We start from the raw sequence: 17,300 nt of genomic DNA, 5'->3' as shown, positions 1-17,300 counted from the left end.
TCTCTCCGCGCCCACGGTGAGCGCTCCCAGACCTTGAAACACTAATCCCTGCCTGAAATTAGCTTAATCACCGACATACATACTTATTTATGGCTCACTTCTTCCTCCACGGAGCGTGACCCCTGCCTGTAGGGCAGCGCCAGGGGCTGGCTGGAGCCTGGTGAACCAGCCCGGCAGCGAACACTAGGAGCAGGACCGGGACCGCTGCCCGCTCCTGGCTCCATCACAGACAGTGGTGCCCGGAGAAAGCTCATGACACGTGTTGAACACAGGACTGAATGAGCCTATTTAATAAGGCAGGCAGTTCCCAGAATAACAGAAGTGTGGGGACTGCAACATTCTATATGTTAAAGGACATCTCTTTTAGTAACGATAATTATTGATCAGCTCACCTCTGCTTTCCATCTGCTATTTAAGAAGGTTTGCCAACAAAAGGACTCCAGAGGCATAGCTCTCAGCTAGGATGGATTGCAAAATGATTTAAATTCATGGATGGAGGACACAAAACTTTGGGATACTTTCTTCAGTAAGGTTTCTGCTCTGAAACAGCAAAATGGAGAAGGACAAGATGTCTTTTTCAAGATTGTCAGTAATGAAAAGTGTCTTCCTTAGACTACTACCTACTGCTGAGGAAACGCTAGCAACATTAAGAACTTTTTTTAAAGATCGTATTTATATATTTAGAAAGTGAGCAGGGGGAGGGGCAAAGGGAGAGAGAAACAGGGAGCTCGATGGGGGCTCCATCCCGTGACCCTGACATCACGACCTGAGCTGAAACCAAGGGTCAGATGCTTAACCGACTGAGCACCCAGGGCCACACAACATCGAGAAATTTTTAAAAATTATTTTCACCCAGTATCCTAAGTTTCTAACAGAATAAGGATTTTCCTTTTTTCTGTTTCCTATGGCCTTGGCCCACAGCACATACATTTCATGTGGTTGTAATAATATGTGGCTACAACTATGAGAAAAATGGTAAATCAATTCAAAGTCATATTTGGAGAAAATGGTATCACACAAGCCGAGAGATAGTGTCCCAGGTGCTAGTGTTTGCATTGTCGTCTTTAATCAGAAAAATCTCTGGAAAGAGTTCCTTTTTCATAGGCATCTTCAGGAATTGCAGAAAAGCACTTACTGGGGAAAACAGATCCCCTATCATTAATGAGTTCAGCAGACAAGGGAACTGGACACCAAACAGAACCCCGGCTCTCAAAGGATTAAATAGCAGTTTATTTAATACTGGCTTACTTGGATTTTGACGTTTCTTCTTCCTTCATTCTTAAAGTAAAAATTCTTTTTTGTTGTTGTTGGGTTTTTTTGTTTTGTTTTGTTTTTTTAAATAATGAATTTATTTTTTATTTATTTTTTATTTTTTATTTATTTTTTATTGGTGTTCAATTTAAAATAAAAATTCTTGACCTCAGAAAGGATCCTAACACTCTTTTCCAAAATACACCATAATCAGAAAAACATGACTCAAAGTATAAAATGCATTTTTAACAAGAGTTAGAATCTCAGAGAAAAACAAAGTATTTATCTAAAAGTTCTCAAGGCTAAAAACAAGTAAACAGCTAACTAAACTAACAAATCTCTTAAAAGTCTTTCCGACAACAACCGACCAAAACACAGAACATGGCTTGAGATAAGGTTGTCACTAAAATAACATAAAAGGAAAATTTACAATGTTCAGAGTTCTGATAAAGGGTAGTAGCATTGTGTTTAGGAAGATTGGGGACGTCTGTAGGAGAAAATAAGGATTTTTGGGAACACCATCCGGTTTGCCTGTTGTCTTCAATGGACAGCAACAATAAAGACACCAAAATATCTTCCAAGAGTAGAACTTTTACCTCTTTTCATTAAATAAACTACCACAAAAATTTTTAGCTTAAAAAACTCTTTCCTTCTTACGATTGGCTGGTCCAACACATGTAATAGCTTGAAATGTCACCCTGGAGAAGATGGTTTGCTCCACAGGTGTGCATGCTCCGTGGATGCTCCGTGGCATCCGCACCCGTGCAGCGGCCAGCCCTGCGTCACACGGGAGGCTCAGCGCGACAGCCTCTGCGTCTGGGATCAGACTTTACCAGCAGCCTCTCTCTGTGCTGCACACACGTCACTGAGCAGAGCGTGGGCAAACCCCATGACAGTCACGCTGTGACCACCTCAGCTAAGTCCATAAAGTACACCATCTACCTGGAATGGTCCTAAATGAAGCAACTGGTATGAAATGCCAACTTGCTCCTAATTCAGGCAGACCCACTTTGCAAACCCACCCACAACCCACAACTTGGACTCCTCCAAGTTCCATACTCGTATTTCAAAGACCAAGCAGCCAAGGACCCAGGGAGAGTCCCTATCAGATCCCAGCATCAGTGACTCAAACAACCAGATGATAAAGGGTCAGCAGTGACACTTCTCTGCTATCGTGACCCTTGAACCACACTCCCACCTGCAACGTTAGGGTAAAAGTTCTGTGTCCATTCTCAAAGACATCATTATTTTGTTTTTTTGTTTGTTTGTTTGTTTTTTTAAAGATTTTATTTATTTATTCATGAGAGACCCAGAGAGAGAGAGAGGCAGAGACACAGGCAGATGGAGAAGCAGGCTCCATGCAGGGAGCCCGATGCGGGACTCGATCCCGGGACTCCAAGATCATGCCCTGCGCTGAAGCCCGCGCTAAACCGCTGAGCCACCCAGGGATCCCCGATAAAAATGCTTTAAAGACCAATGTGATATTTACCAGTAGTGACTTAGGTCAAGAAACTCTTGTGCCTGAAACTCTAAGTATTTTGACCCAGGAGGGTAAGAGGAATGGGACAAGAAAATACTCTGACAAGTTTCTTTTAATCTCAACTGGTCTCCTGGCTGTGATCGGAGCAGCCACTCAGAAGGATGACAAGTTGCAGAAAAATAAGGCTTGTGATTCAGGTATTCAAACAAGTATTTTAAAAACGTGCCTGTCTTACCACGCAAGGTTTTAGGCGTGAGAGGGTGACACAAGCCGACTCTCGGTTCCTGATTTCCCATTAACCTGACGTCGGGGAGGAGAAACTTGACGACCCCGTATCTCTGAACCGAACCTGCAGCTTCTGTGATGACTTTTTCCCACTCGAAACCCTTAATTCAACACATCTTAGCGCAACCTCGGTGCTGACGCAGCGCTGTCCCTCGCTGTCCCTCGCCGTAGCCTGGCCCTCCCGAGAGGCGCGCAAGTCCCCGGCGGGGCACGTCCCTCCCAGCCGCCCGCGAGGCACCCTCTTAACCAGCCCTCTGCCTTTGGGGAAACTCGATTAGCTCTCCAAGCTCTTTAAGTAAACACGGTGCTTCAAATAACCCGTAGCCACCTTCAGCCGCCCTCTGGCAGAAGGTTTGCTTTCTAGGCTTTTCCAGGTCGCCCACTGGCCCCACGTGGCAAGACCATCTGAGTCACTGTGCTTCGAAGGAAGCACCCGCAACAACTCGGGCATCAGGGGACACGCAGCTTCCCCTGCCGTGGGGACCCGGGATGCGCCGCGTCTACACAAGTTCAGCAACTTCACTGATGCCCCCACCAGGCGCGCGGTGCTCAGACACCTCGAGGCCCGGGCAGTCCTCCTGGAGCACGAGCGCAGGCGACCCCACCGTGGAGAGCCACGCGCGTCTTCCTTCACTGTCCCTGTTCTCGGCCTTTGTCAGCGGAGGTCGAGGGCACACAGTAGGTGCTCAGCAAATGCGTCCCGACCGCACAAGCCCCTGAGCCCGGCAGGCGCTGCCCCTGCCTCTGCAGTCCTGCAGCACCCACGGACCGGGCCCCCGGAGGGGCGGCCTCACACACAGCGGGTGACACCCCAGCTGCGCCTCCCGAGCCGCCCGCGGCAGGGCTCTCCTCCCCACCACCGTGTCTGCGTGAGGGTCACACTGAGTGCGTGAGATGCCATAAAACGCAGTATAGTTACTTCTCTAATACAAATTAGGAATCTTTCCATTGCAGAAAATATTACTGGGTATTTTTTTCAAAGATTTATTTGAGAGTGAGAATGAATGAGCGAGTGAGCAAGCGACCGAGAGAGAGAGAGAAAGAGAGAGAATGGGCAGGAGGGCAGAGGGAGAGGGGATGCCAAGCAGACTCTGCCCTAAGCACGGATCCCGACTCAGCGCCCGATCTCATGGTCCTGAGGTCACAACCTGAGCCGGAATCAGGAGTCGGTTGCTTAACCAACCCAGCCATGCAGGCATCCCATGGATACGTATATTTTTAAACAAAAGTCAACCAAGGGCCCGTATATTACAACAAAAAACAAGCTTATGAATTTTATATGATCATTTCAAGGTCTTGCATTAATAATAATGTAATTTCACCGTTCATTTGTCTTTCTACATAATGTTCACTAACAAGAGGTGAGAACAGATATGAATAATTTATAAGAGAAAAACTCAAAACTGAGTAAATTCTATCCATTTAGTGGATTTTTCAGTGAACTTGGAAGAGCCCGCCTTTACTGGACGCAGCAGGAAGTCAGAGGACCACAGAGCTTGACTTGGGGCTCAAACGGATGCAGCCAGGGAGGCTGAAACAGGGGAGAGGGGTCCCCTCTGCAGGAGACCTCGGGGAGCCTCAGCGACCCCTCCCTAGCCGAGGAACCAAGATGCTCCCAGGGCACCCGTGAGGTCAGAACTACGTGACGTCACCACATATCCCTCTGTCCCCCTCACCCACGAGTGTCCCACAGACAGTGGAAAAGCAGACGGAAGAACCTAGGTGTCCTCTACCTGTAAATAGCATAAAACAATGCCACTATTCTCAGTCTACGTGGAGAAATATAGCTATTTTTCACGGAATACTTATGTTAACATGCGATTGTTTTACTTTTTAATGAATTAATGAATATCTTAAAATTCTGTTTTAATTCCTTCTATGGTAAAGACCAACAGCTGTAACTCACATAAACAGGGTCCCCAACCAGTGGGAAGAGTGTACAGGACTCTCCAGAGCAGGAGGCCTGAGAATTAGGGGGCCCTGAGCAGCTGGTGCTGCTACACTGCCAGGGTGGCTAATCCGTCTATACCTACTGTCACATGCCTGTAATAATTATTTTGTTTTGAAGGTCCTGGAACCCTCATTAATTGGGACTAGGACAATTCCGTTTAGTTCGTGGAATACACTAACTGGCCGATTAAATTCCCTTAAGGTCCCTTACCCTGTGTTTTGGGGAGGAAAGGGATGTGCTATTGCCACAGACATTTAGCTCCAAGTGAACGGCCCCAAGTCCACCTGAGCTACATCAAGTGATCACAAAGAGTTTCTCAGTGTCAGATCTCCTGGAAACACCCTAAGGAGATCTTCTGTTAGTCTAACTGGCAAACCATTCACATCTGCCCTCAATATTTTTTTCAAAAGAAAGTCATTTTCCTAAAAAAAAAAAAAAAAAAGTCATTTTTTCTCTGCAGTAAAATCAAAACTTTTTTTTTTAATTTTTATTTATTTATGATAGTCACAGAGAGAGAAAGAGAGAGAGGCAGAGACATAGGCAGAGGGAGAAGCAGGCTCCATGCACCGGGAGCCCGATGTGGGATTCGATCCCGGGTCTCCAGGATCACGCCCTGGGCCAAAGGCAGGCGCCAAACCGCTGCGCCACCCAGGGATCCCAAAATCAAAACTTTTTTATATTCCACTCCTTGTACACCTGAGCACATAACCCCCGATTTAGAATATGAATTACAGAAATGTACTTTTATACCAAAAAATAAGTTAAATTCAAGAACATAGAGATTAGAAATTTTAGCAGGACAATGTAAGCAATACAATGTGTTGCTTTATTTATTGATGGCTGAAAATCTATTCCACGAAAACATTTTTATTTATTATTTATATATTAATATAGTGAGAACAGTGTTTTTATACCTGTGTGTATGTATATACATACACATATTTTTTCTTTTCTTTTCTTTTTAAACCTCTAGTCCTGCGGCACCTCGGTGGCTCAATCCCTTAAGCATGTGACTCTCGGTCTCACCACAGGTCTTGATCTCAGGGTTGTGAGTTCAAGCCCTGCCTTGGGCTCCATGCTGGGAATCGAGCCTACTTAAAAAACAAAACAAAACACCACTCTGGTCCTAATTTCAGTTTATTTAGGTACTTAGCTTTAGTAGCTGTCAGAATCGGGAAGAAAAATCTTAAAAGATAATATGGAGATCCAAATGTGAGAAGCACATCTTCAGTTGGAATACCAAATCATGGCACTTGTTTTTCAATTCTACCAATCAGTTGTTAGAGGTCTGTCTTCACGCACTGTTAATTTAAAATGTTTATCTGCTACAAGTTGAGACTTCAATAGCTAATAACCTCAAGGTACAATTTGCTAAGATTGAAATCAATGACCAATAATAATAGGCACATCTCTAATAAGTTGAAGAGCAAGGATCCAAAGCCAGAAAATATGATTTCCAAGTCATGCAATAACCCTTAATGCTCAAAGTGTGACCCACAGCCAGTTGCATCTGCCGGCAGCTGGTTATAAATACGGAGTCCCAGGCTCCGGTCCAGATCTACTGATTTAACTTTTTAACTAAATCCCTGGATGACTTCTGTGCATTCTAAAATTGAGAGGCACTGCTCTAGAACATTTGCATATATATTTTTAAAAACTACCTGAATGCCTAGTATCCAAGAACTCTGAACACCTGACTACAAGTGCTCACGAGAGAGTTCAATTTCACTCAAACAGTCTGACATCTAGACATCCTTAGGAACCTGAAATCACTTCTATTTGAGAGAGTCAGAGAACATAATGATCTACATCTCTAGATTATAGTTTTTTGTTTGTTTGTTTGTTTGTTTGTTTTTACCACGAGAGCTCACCAGAGAGATACATACATCGTCTGCACCCGTTAGGCTTTCTAGGGTGAAGCTTCCATAAAGTCATGATTCGCTATTATCTTAGTCTCCTATATTGCACATCAACATAAGAAATGGCCATTATATTTTCTGCAAAACTTCCAACAGCGCCCCTAAAATGTGAACCACTCAAAGGCATGAACCATGTCTTCGTTATTTTGTCTCATTAGCGAATAGTACACGGCACATGGTAGCAATGCAATTTATCAATTAAGTAGATATATGAAAGAATGAACACATCTCTCAGCTGGTCTCCAATCTCGTGCATTTTGGTAAATACCACACGAGTATTTTCATACCCTCACCACAACCCCTGGAAATACAGGCTCAGCGAGAGAAAGTGACTTATGGGACATCACATACCTGATTAGACATGGGATTTAAGTTCAGGTCTGACTTCAAAGCTCATGAGCTACACCACTGGTTCTGAAAAAGGTAAAATCAGAACCACCTGGGGCACTCATACAAACAGATCCCCACTTTCTGAGCACATCCTTCTGCACTGCTCTGACTTTTAGAACACACGCGCAGTCCATCGGCGACCCTAACTGGGTTACGAGCCCTACCAGCCACCCTGAAGGGCTGGAGGAAAGAACTGCCCTAATGCATCAGTAGCACTGTTGCACCGAACACAGTAGGACTAAAGAAGTAACTACGCAGATGCTATGTGCTAGTGAGTGAAGCACCTGCTGTCTGTCCAAGGGCCACCTGGTTCCAGGCTGGGGGCTGTCCTGTGCCTCCCGGGGGGGGCGAGATGCCATCGGCACACCCGCCTGCGCCGGGGCCACTAACCGTCTCTGCAGACGTTGCCAGGTGGCCCCTGGGACACAAAACGGGCTGTGGCTGGAGTCACGGCTTTCCGTGTGCAGGATCTGAACAGACAAGCAAATATATCACAGATTCTGGGAGCCGAGCCTCTCACCGCTGGAGGAAGGAGCTACAGGTGAGAAAGGGAGGAGCGTTAGAAGGAACTCTGCCCGATGCGGCACGAGCCAGCGGTAGGAACGCCGCGTTTCTAGACACAGATACTCAAACAGATGTCGGAGCGTAGCTGTGCATCCTGCCGCTGCCCGAAGGCCTACGGACGCGCAAGCCGCAGGGAGGGGCCCAGCGCCCGAACCTTGGTCTCTAAGCTCCGTTCTCCAATAGGAAACCCTCGGAGCTCTAGAGCCCTTGCAGGAAAAGTATATGGCAACCTGGGATATCTTGTGATGTCTCGACATATAGAGGTGCTAAAAAAAGGTAGAAGGAAGACAAAAGCTGATTCAGAGGAGCTCACAGTCGCCAAGGGTGCAGCAATCTGAGCGGGAAAACAAATTACCGATGGTATCGGGTGAGAACCCACAGAGTAAAATAAACACTCATGAGGCTGGACGGACACAAACACGGATGCTAGGAAAAAGGGATGATTCTTTCTTACAGTTACTCTCCAATTATTGAACATGGAAGGAACGGCAGAGATAAGAAATTAAGCAAATATCACAGTAATAATTATTGCAGGCAAGAGTCTGGGTTTGGTGGGAATCAGGGTATTTGTGAAATCATCAAACCACAGGTGCCCTTGACTGAAAGAATTATGACTGTTGTATCGGCCTCGTGGTATTTTTTTATTGAGAAATGGGATATTTGCAAAGTATCTCCTTACAAGATACTTAATTACAAAGGAAAAAATAGTAACTTTACAGAGAAAAAAAAATAGTAACTCTACAGAGAAAAAAAAAAAACAAAATCAAAGTGTCACCAGTCATCGGACTCTGACTTCACACACTCCCTGATGTGATGTCCTGAATAGTGTAGGCTTCTTGTTTGGGGTATTTCTGCCCCAAATGCAGAACCTCAATCTAATCATGAGAAAACATCAGATAGACCCAAACTGAGAGATGTTTATATATATATATATATATATATATATATATATATATATATATATATATATAAAGTGCTCTTCAAAATCGCCAAGGTCGTGGAAGATAAACACTGAAGAGCTATCATCACACACGGACCCTGGGAAAACACAGCAAGTCAGTGCAATGAGGGGTCCTAGATCAGATTCTGGGCCACAAGAAGGATATAAATAGGAAAACTAGCAGAATTTAAATAAGGCTTATAGATCAGTTAGTCATATTATGCCTATGCTCATTCCCTTGTGTCAATAACTGTGGTATAGTTACGTGGGATAACAGGAAGAAATGCTGGGTGAAGGGTCAAGGGGAACTCTCTAAGCTTTTTTTTTTTTTTTTAAGATTTTATTTATTTATTCTAGAGCGTGTATGTGAGGACAGTGAGGGGGCAGAGGGAGAGTCTCCAGCAGACTGCCCCTGAGCACAGAGCCTGACGCCGAGACCCATCCCTGGACCCTGAGAGCAGGACCTGAGCCATCCATGCACCCCTCCAAGTTTCTTGAGGGTTTAAAATTATTTCAGAATAAAAACTTGGAAAAAAGGCGCACATGAATGAACCAGAGTTCATTTATATTTTTAAACAGCTCAAGGGATTCTGATGCAGGTACCTGGGAGGAGTTTGGAAGCCCCAACCAGCAACCAGGATCTAGAGAAAAGAATGCGAGAGGAAACATTAAGGACGCTGAAGAACAGGCGCTTTCCCGGGCATCTCGCGCGCAGGACTTGGCGGCAGCGCGGTTGCTGCCCCGAACCCCTCACCTTACAGGGTGTGACTGGCCTCGCCGCTGTGCACCTGCGTTTTGCATTTGTCTACTTATAAGCAAAGTCAGCACAGCGTCCAGGTTCGCTGCATGAGCACAGAACTGCGTCCCACACAGCCCGTGTCCAGAGCCCCGGCCCGTGTCCGGGACGCTCGTGCAAGCACACGCACAAGTTCAGATGTAGGATGAACAGACCTGTGCGCCTGGGGCCGTGTGACTGTGTTGTGTGACTGCTGCACAGTCCGTCTCTGAGCACCGAATGTGTGCCCTTTATTTTGGAAAATGTGTAAAGTGGAAAAATAAGGTTTCTACACAGCACTTGGAGCATGTGTACTTCCTGGGTTTCTGGGGCACTGTGTTTAAGTCCTTTAAATTACTTTCCAAAGATAAATGTTTACGCTTGGAATTACTGAGCCAGAGGGTATGGACTTCCTTGCGGTGCTTTAACTGCACCCCCAAACCGCCCTCTGCACCCTTCAACCCAACAAGTACTGGGCCTCCTCATCTTTAAAAAAACAAAAAATGTAGGTTTAAAATACATGAATTTATCCTCCTGCCTTATTTTAACTGGTATTTCTTTAGTTAATGATACTATCTCGCAGGTCCTTTGCTGCAAGGACACACACATCTTCCCTAAAAGCTGCTCCAGCCGTAATCTGGCCTCTCGCAGTACAATCCTTACACGTGACAGACTTCAACGTTCTTTCTGGAAAATTCCTTTGAAAAATTAATCTTGGGGATCCCTGGGTGGCTCAGCAGTTTGGCGCCTGTCTTCGGCCCAGGGCGCGATCCTGGAGTCCCGGGATTGAGTCCCACCTCGGGCTCCCTGCATGGAGCCTGCTTCTCCCTCTTCCTGTGTCTCTGCCTCTCTCTCTCTCTGTCTATCATGAATAAATAAATAAATAAATAAATCTTTAAAACAAAAAAGAAAAATTAATCTTTTTTTATCTTCTCTGATAGGACTCAATTTCTCTACTCATGAATTTCCAAATATCTATACCGATACCCTACGCTGATATTTAACATCCCGTCGATCGTTGTCCTCACCGTTATTTCCGGTGGGTTTGGCCTGTCACAGGGACACAAGGAATGTATGTAATCCCACCATAAAATGTTGTCTTTGTTCTGACAAATTCCATGGAAAAGCAAGTCAGACAAATGGGAAATGCCCTAAAAGTGGAACACATAGGAGGTTTTAAAACTAGAACAAAGGAAACATACAGAGACTATTTCTCTCCATTCACTAAGTTACAAAGAGAAAAACCTGGCCCCGTTGCATTAACCTGCACATTTGCAAGATTTCTCCTGCCCCATCCGGAAAAAGACACTTTTAAATGTAATACAGATGAGACAAGATCCCACCAGACTTGAATCCCTTCTGCCACTGTACTGGAGTTCCTCCAAATATTGCCACCCTACACTGGCAAGGGCAAATGCTCCTTTCTGATGCAGGAGATTGGAATGGCCCTCCAGGAGTAAGGAAAAATTCACATGCTGGCAAGGAGGAATTGAAGTTAGAAGCCAAATCTTCAAAGATGAAAAAAAAAATCACTGAAAAATAACATGATTGTATTTATTTGCAAAGTACATTTTATCTTAAATGATTTCCAATGTACAAATATCTTATTCTTGATTATCTCCTGACATGAACATGTGGTAAAGAGACCATATGGAAAAATTAAGAAAAGCTCAAAGCACTCCATGTTAGTCTCAGAAGAAAGTCAGACGATCCCTTTTATGCTCATGTAGTGTTTCCTTTAAAGATGTGTCAAGGCTCTAATTCTAGGGGCACCCGGGCGGCTCAGCGGTGGAACGTCTGCCTTCGGCTCAGGGTGTGACCCCAGGTCCTGGAATCGAGTCCCCCATCGGGCTCCCTGCATGGAGCCTGCTTCTCCCTCTGCCTGTGTCTCTGCCTCTCTCTCTCTCTCTCTCTCTCTCTCTCTGTGTATCTCATGAATAAATAAATAAAAATCTTAAAAAAAAAGAATTTGGTCTTCTGATCAATTGGTATTTTTAAGAATTTATATTTCATGGATATCAATCTCATCATTTTTGATGAAATTACAATATTACCAGTTTGCTTTTTGTCTTCTTCTCTTGTTGATGTTTTATGCCCTAAAAAAAATGACCTTATGTTGAAAAATATTCTTAATGATCTGCAGGGGAAAATTCAGACAATTCTATTTACAGAAATTTAAAATGTTATTATATACGGATATTCCTTATATAATTTCCGAAATTGGTTTAGCAGTCATTCAAGTCATCATATGGTATCACATGAGGTCACCTAATACAGGATGCATTTCACTCGGTTCCTCATTATAACCTCAGCAGCACAGCAACCCTCACTTCTCAACAACCAGCACCACACACGCTTGTGCATGGCCCATGTGCATGAAATGTGCTTGTCTGTGGCAAAAGACCTTGACACATTTTACACGGCAAAGGAAATGAGAAGTAAGGTGTATCACTGAGGTCCTAAACAACTAAGCCAGGTGTCTTTTTTTTTTTAATTTATTTATTTTTATGATAGTCACAGAGAGAGAGAGAGAGACAGAGACACAGGCAGAGGGAGAAGCAGGCTCCATGCACCGGGAGCCCGATATGGGATTCGATCCCGGGTCTCCAGGACCGCGCCCCTAGCCAAAGGCAAGCACCAAACCGCTGCGCCACCCAGGGATCCCTAAGCCAGGTGTCTTACTGCCAGAGAATTAACTATCATTTAAGATATTAAAAATTCTGCTTTTAAAACAAATGTTACACTAACAAGCATAATTATAAAACTAATGGTCTGCAAACGTCCATCCCTGAGTAAGCCAATTTCAGTTAGAGGTGTAACGTGGGGGCCCTCATCTATTACAGGGCAAAGCCTTTGCTCAGGAGAGAAGAAAAAACAAAACACCAAGATGCCAAATCAAGATACATTAATTAAAATGCTGCTTTTATTTATACCCCAAAAAGCAAGTATTTACACTTTGTTTCCTTACATATAAAATCACAATTGCTGGTTAATTCTAAACGACAGAAATCAGCTTTTCTGAAATTAATTTTTTAAGGTACAGAAGCTCCCTTAAAGATCTTTTAAAGAATTAGGGGCACCTTGGTGGCTCAGTCCATGAAGCGCCTGCCTTTGGCTCAGGTCATGATCTCAGGTCCTGGGATGGAGCCCCGCATTGGGTGCCCTGTTCTGCGGGGAACCTGCTTCTCCCTCTCCCTCGGCACCTCCCCCCTCCACTAGTCCTCTCTCTTACTCTGTCTCTAAAATAAAGGAAAAGAAGGGAAATGAGTGGGAAAAATTAGAGAGGGAGACAAACCCTGAGAGACTCCTAACTCTGGGAAACACAAAGGGTTGCGGAGGGGAAGGAGGGTGGGGAGATGGAGTGACTGGGTGACAGGCAGTGAGGCAGGCACATGATGTGCCGGGTGGCACATAGGTGTTATACTATATGTTGGCAAATTGAATTTAAATTAAAAAATGTAAAAAATAAAAAAAAGCAAAAAATAAAATAAAATCTTAAAAAAATAAAATCAAAATACCTTTTTAAAAACTGAAAAGAACACGTAAAGGTTTTGCTTTCAAAAGTAAGTAAACTTATAAAAAGTGTAACATTGTATTACTACATGACTTTAGGGTTTACGGAAATGCTTTGCCATGAAGTGGTGCAGGTGCTCCTTACGAGCCCCACATCTCCCCACCTAGGGCATCTGTGTTTGAATATCCTGTGACTTGGGGTAAAGCTACCCAGAGAGCAGAGCTCCTCCCCTGAAGACCTTCCCTTATGAACCCACAGGTCTGAAAGCTTAACCAAAGCCCCAGAGCCCCTTGGGCCAACCAAAGCATCAAATGTAAGGACTCCTGGTTAGACATGAATCAAAAGCATCAACCAAAAAATGTCAAGTTAAAAAATAAATGCATAAAGGCAAACTAACGTACTGAACTAAGTTCTGTTCAGAACAAAATGCTACTCTGACTTGCACGTCAAGAGGAAAGCCTGCCGACGCCCCCACGGACGGGGTGTGGCATAACCTCTCCAGGGGAAACACAGTCATAGGTATCGATATTTTAGTACAGCTTCCAAAATACCCTCTAAGCCAGAAATCCCGCAGCCACAATTGACTCCACGACTAAAGCTCCTAATACAAACAAGCCTATTTGCAGCACATTCTCTGTTTATCGAAGGAAGAGCAAGACGAGGAAACGGGAACCAGCTGGATAAAGGTCGGTTCCTATAGCAGAATTTTATGTCCACTGTTTACTTAAAATGCTTCTCTTTGCGCTCCTCTAGTTTTCTAGGCTGCCGTGAAGTCCTTGGTCCTTCCTTTACCTGCCAGTGTCGGAAGGAGCGGATTCTCAGAGTCCTCTGAATGTGATCGTGAGGAAGGAGACCTGCTTCCCGGGGAAGCAGGGTCTGCAGCCTCCTCTCGGCGGCCCCTGGGGGGGATCGTGGGAGGGAGAGGCAGCACCCCAGAAGACGCATCCACCCACCACCCACCCACCCAAGACACAGCACAGGGTGCTCTGGGCACTGAACCTTCGGCAGCTGTTCAAGCCACAAATGCAGGGAAAACACGCCGAACGTTCCCTGTTCCTGGGCGGGGAGGGGAGCGGGAAGGGGCGTCGCTGTCACCTGCTAACACTGCTCTTGCCCAGGGAAGCCGCGTGCAAGACCTTAAGTTCCCTGGAATTTGTTCACTATTTGAGGCTTTAGCTTTGTGTTTGCCTAACAGTGTAAACAGGAATGCGCAGAGCAAAGCCTCTATCACAGTGAAAGGCGTGACCTCAGGGTGAACAGCTACTGGCAGAGGAGGCTCACAGAGGACCAAAGTCCTGTTCCAATCGCACAAATGTTTAAAAAATGACTCACCCGTGTGTGTGGATGCAGCTTCCACCTCTCGACTCTCGTCTTCTTTTAAAAAGTCATCTAAACTCTGATTATTCGGATGACTCCAGGCCCTTCAGCAGATCAATCTGTAAGATGTCCCGACAGGGTCCCATTGTTTACAGCTGTTTCCGAACCATCCTTCGAGAATGTCTTTGGTTCACCCTGATTTTAAGGGACTCTGGTCTACCAGACAGTGTCTTTGGCTGCTCTCCTCATTGCCCCATTGACCCAGCAGGGTCTTCAGGGCTGCACACGTGGCTCGTAGCTTTGCATCTTCGTCTTCAGCTCCGTCTAGCTCCCCCCGCACCCCACTTTTCTTTATAATTGTTCCATCTTGCATAATTGATTTTGTTCTTCTGCAGCATAAGTCAACTAGCCCTTCGGTTATGGGCTTGTACGCCAGCCGCTGTGGCTCCTGCAGGCCGCGCCGGCTCCTGGCAGAGAAAGAACCCCCGTCAATGGGAGGTGCTGCATCAGGTCTTGGCTACACTCTCGTGGTCTTTTAAAGCTAATTTTGTGCTCCTCTAAAGAAAAAATAAAAGCCTGCTACAAGATCAAATGATTATACCACAGAGACCTTAGCCAAGAAAAGCGTTAGTATTTTTTCTCCATCCCAAATACAGTCAAATTGTTACCAATTTTTTTCCTCAAGTTTTAAGATTGACTACTTTTTAAGCTTTATGTGAATAATGGCTTTGTTAGTGCTATTTGAAACCTATGACTAACAAAGTTCCAGTAAATATTTACATCCAAAAATATTTTTCTTTTATTAGTACCTGTAAGTTAAAACAAACAAACAGGGGCGCCCGGGTGGCTCAGGTGGTAAAGCGTCTGCCCTCTGCTCAGGTCATGATCTCAGGGTCCTGGGATTGAGCCCCACGTTGGGCTCCCTGCTCTGCGGGGAGTCTGCTTCTCCCTCTCCCTCTGCTTGAACTTGCTCTCTCTCTCTCTCTCTCTCCAAAAAATAAATTCTTTAAAAAAATAAATAATAAAAAAATAAGCAAAACAAACACCACCACCTTGGGGCATGAGGCACCCACTCTGTTGGAAAATTACAAGGGTACCTGCACATATTTGGAGTTATTGAAGGCTCAGAGCCTTAGAAGTCAAAAAAAAATTGCAAAATGGAAAGAGTTTATGTCGTTCTCTTATTAAATAAAAAAAATGTAACTACAGTAAGCAATTCATTTCTTGACAAAAGGAAGGTCTGGTCTTTATTAATTTATGGGCATGAGAATTGATTAGCCTTGGTTTCACATGAAAACAACATTCAGGGCAGCCCGGGCGGCTCAGTGGTTCAGCGCCTGCCTTTGGCCCAGGGCCAGACCCTGGAGTCTCGGGATCGAGTCCCGTGTCGGGCTCCCTGCGTGGAGCCTGCTTCTCCCTCTGCCTGTGTCTCTGCCTCTCTCTCTCTGTCTCTCTCATGAATAAATAAGTAAAATCTTTAAAAAAAGAAAATTCATCTTTCATTGGTAAATATACTAATTTAATCAGTTTACTGCTAAATGTAAAAGATTATGAAGTATGCGGAAATGCTTAAAATTATGTGAATGACGAATATAAGCATTTGAAAAATTTGATCTCAGGGAAAGCACATCTGAAAATTATCCTCAAAATGTTCTTTTCTGTATATTATTGCTGAAGAATTTCAGTGCAATTGAAGGCATCCAAACAGACCAACTGGTAGCCAAGTAATCCGTGTTTTCCTTCTATGGGAAATCCTACTGCCTGACCTCACTGTTACAAGTTCATTAAAACAACAAACAAAAAACCACTACCAACGACATCAGTGCTTGCTTCAGCAGCTCATAGGCTAAAATTGGAACAATACGGAAAAGATCACATGGCCCTGTGCACAGATGACACACGAATTCAGGAAGCATCGCAGTTATTTATTTATTTTTGAGTGAGAGAGCGCGCGGGTGTGCACAGGAGCTGCGGGGCCAGGCTGGCAAGGAGAGGAGGGAGGGAATCTCATGAGGGCTCCCTGCCCAGGCCCGCGCGGGGCTCAGGCTCGTCACTCTGAGCCCAGGACCGGAGCTGACATCAACCGACTGAGCCCCCCAGGGGCCTTGAGCAGCCCAGATTGCTTTAAAAAATCATAAATAGGGAACCCTCTTACACTGTTGGTGGGAATGTGAACTGGTGCAGCCACTCTGGAAAACTGTGTGGAGGTTCCTCAAAGAATTAAAAATAGACCTGCCCTACGACCCAGCAATTGCACTGTTAGGGATTTACCCCAAAGATTCAGATGCAATGAAACCGTGGGACACCTGCACCCCGATGTTTATAGCAGCAATGTCCACAATAGCCAAAGTGTGGAAGGAGCCTCGGTGTCCATCAAAAGATGAATGGATAAAGAAGCTGTGGTCTATGGATACAATGGAATATTCCTCAGCCATTAGAAACGACAAATACCCACCATTTGCTTCAACGTGGATGGAACTGGAGGGTATTATGCTGAGTGAAGTAAGTCAATCGGAGAAGGACAGTGTATGTTCTCATTCATTTGGGGAATATGAATAATAGTGAAGGGGAATATAAGGGAAGGGAGAAAAAATGTGTGGGAAATATCAGAAAGGGAGACAGAACATGAGAGACTCCTAACTCTGGGAAATGAACTAGGGGTGGTGGAAGGGGAGGAGGGCGGGGGGTGGGGGTGAATGGGTGACGGGCACGGAGGGGGACACTTGACGGGATGAGCACTGGGTGTTATTCTGTATGTTGGTAAATTGAACACCAATAAAAATTAATTTATTAAAAAAATCATAAATAACAAAGCTACAGATTGATTTGAATTTTTAATTAGGCCTTTTGAATAACAAAAGCAATAGATGCTTCTTGAAACAAATCAAACAGTATAAGGACGAACAAGGGACAC

At 44.8% G+C, this 17,300-nt stretch overlaps 1 protein-coding gene and 1 non-coding gene across 7 annotated transcripts in view; one reads left to right on the top strand and one right to left on the bottom strand.

The window, feature by feature from the left end:
• DISP1 (dispatched RND transporter family member 1) overlaps nucleotides 1-17,300 on the bottom strand; it is a 165,436-nt gene that overhangs the window by 79,286 nt on the left and 68,850 nt on the right. The window contains exon 7 of one of the 6 annotated variants that reach the window (XM_055334009.1): nucleotides 14,402-14,853. The exons of 4 other annotated variants lie outside the window; for them this stretch is intronic. Coding sequence is in view for 1 of the 2 variants with exons in the window: in XM_055334007.1 (XP_055189982.1) it covers nucleotides 393-449 (57 nt within the window). In the remaining variant the exon portion in view is untranslated. Of the gene's footprint in view, nucleotides 1-392; nucleotides 517-14,401; nucleotides 14,854-17,300 lie in introns of those variants that run through there. One more of the 6 variants, XM_055334007.1, reaches the window with a different exon arrangement.
• Nucleotides 16,209-16,313, top strand: LOC129515446 (U6 spliceosomal RNA). The gene has a single exon (XR_008665584.1). It is a non-coding gene; the product is annotated as a U6 spliceosomal RNA (small nuclear RNA).

The sequence above is a fragment of the Nyctereutes procyonoides genome, unplaced genomic scaffold (assembly GCF_905146905.1).
Source record: "Nyctereutes procyonoides isolate TBG_1078 unplaced genomic scaffold, NYPRO_anot_genome, whole genome shotgun sequence".
NCBI lineage: Eukaryota > Metazoa > Chordata > Mammalia > Carnivora > Canidae > Nyctereutes > Nyctereutes procyonoides.
The sequence above is the reverse complement of the archived record's forward strand: the minus strand, read 5'-3'. Positions and strand labels throughout refer to the sequence as shown.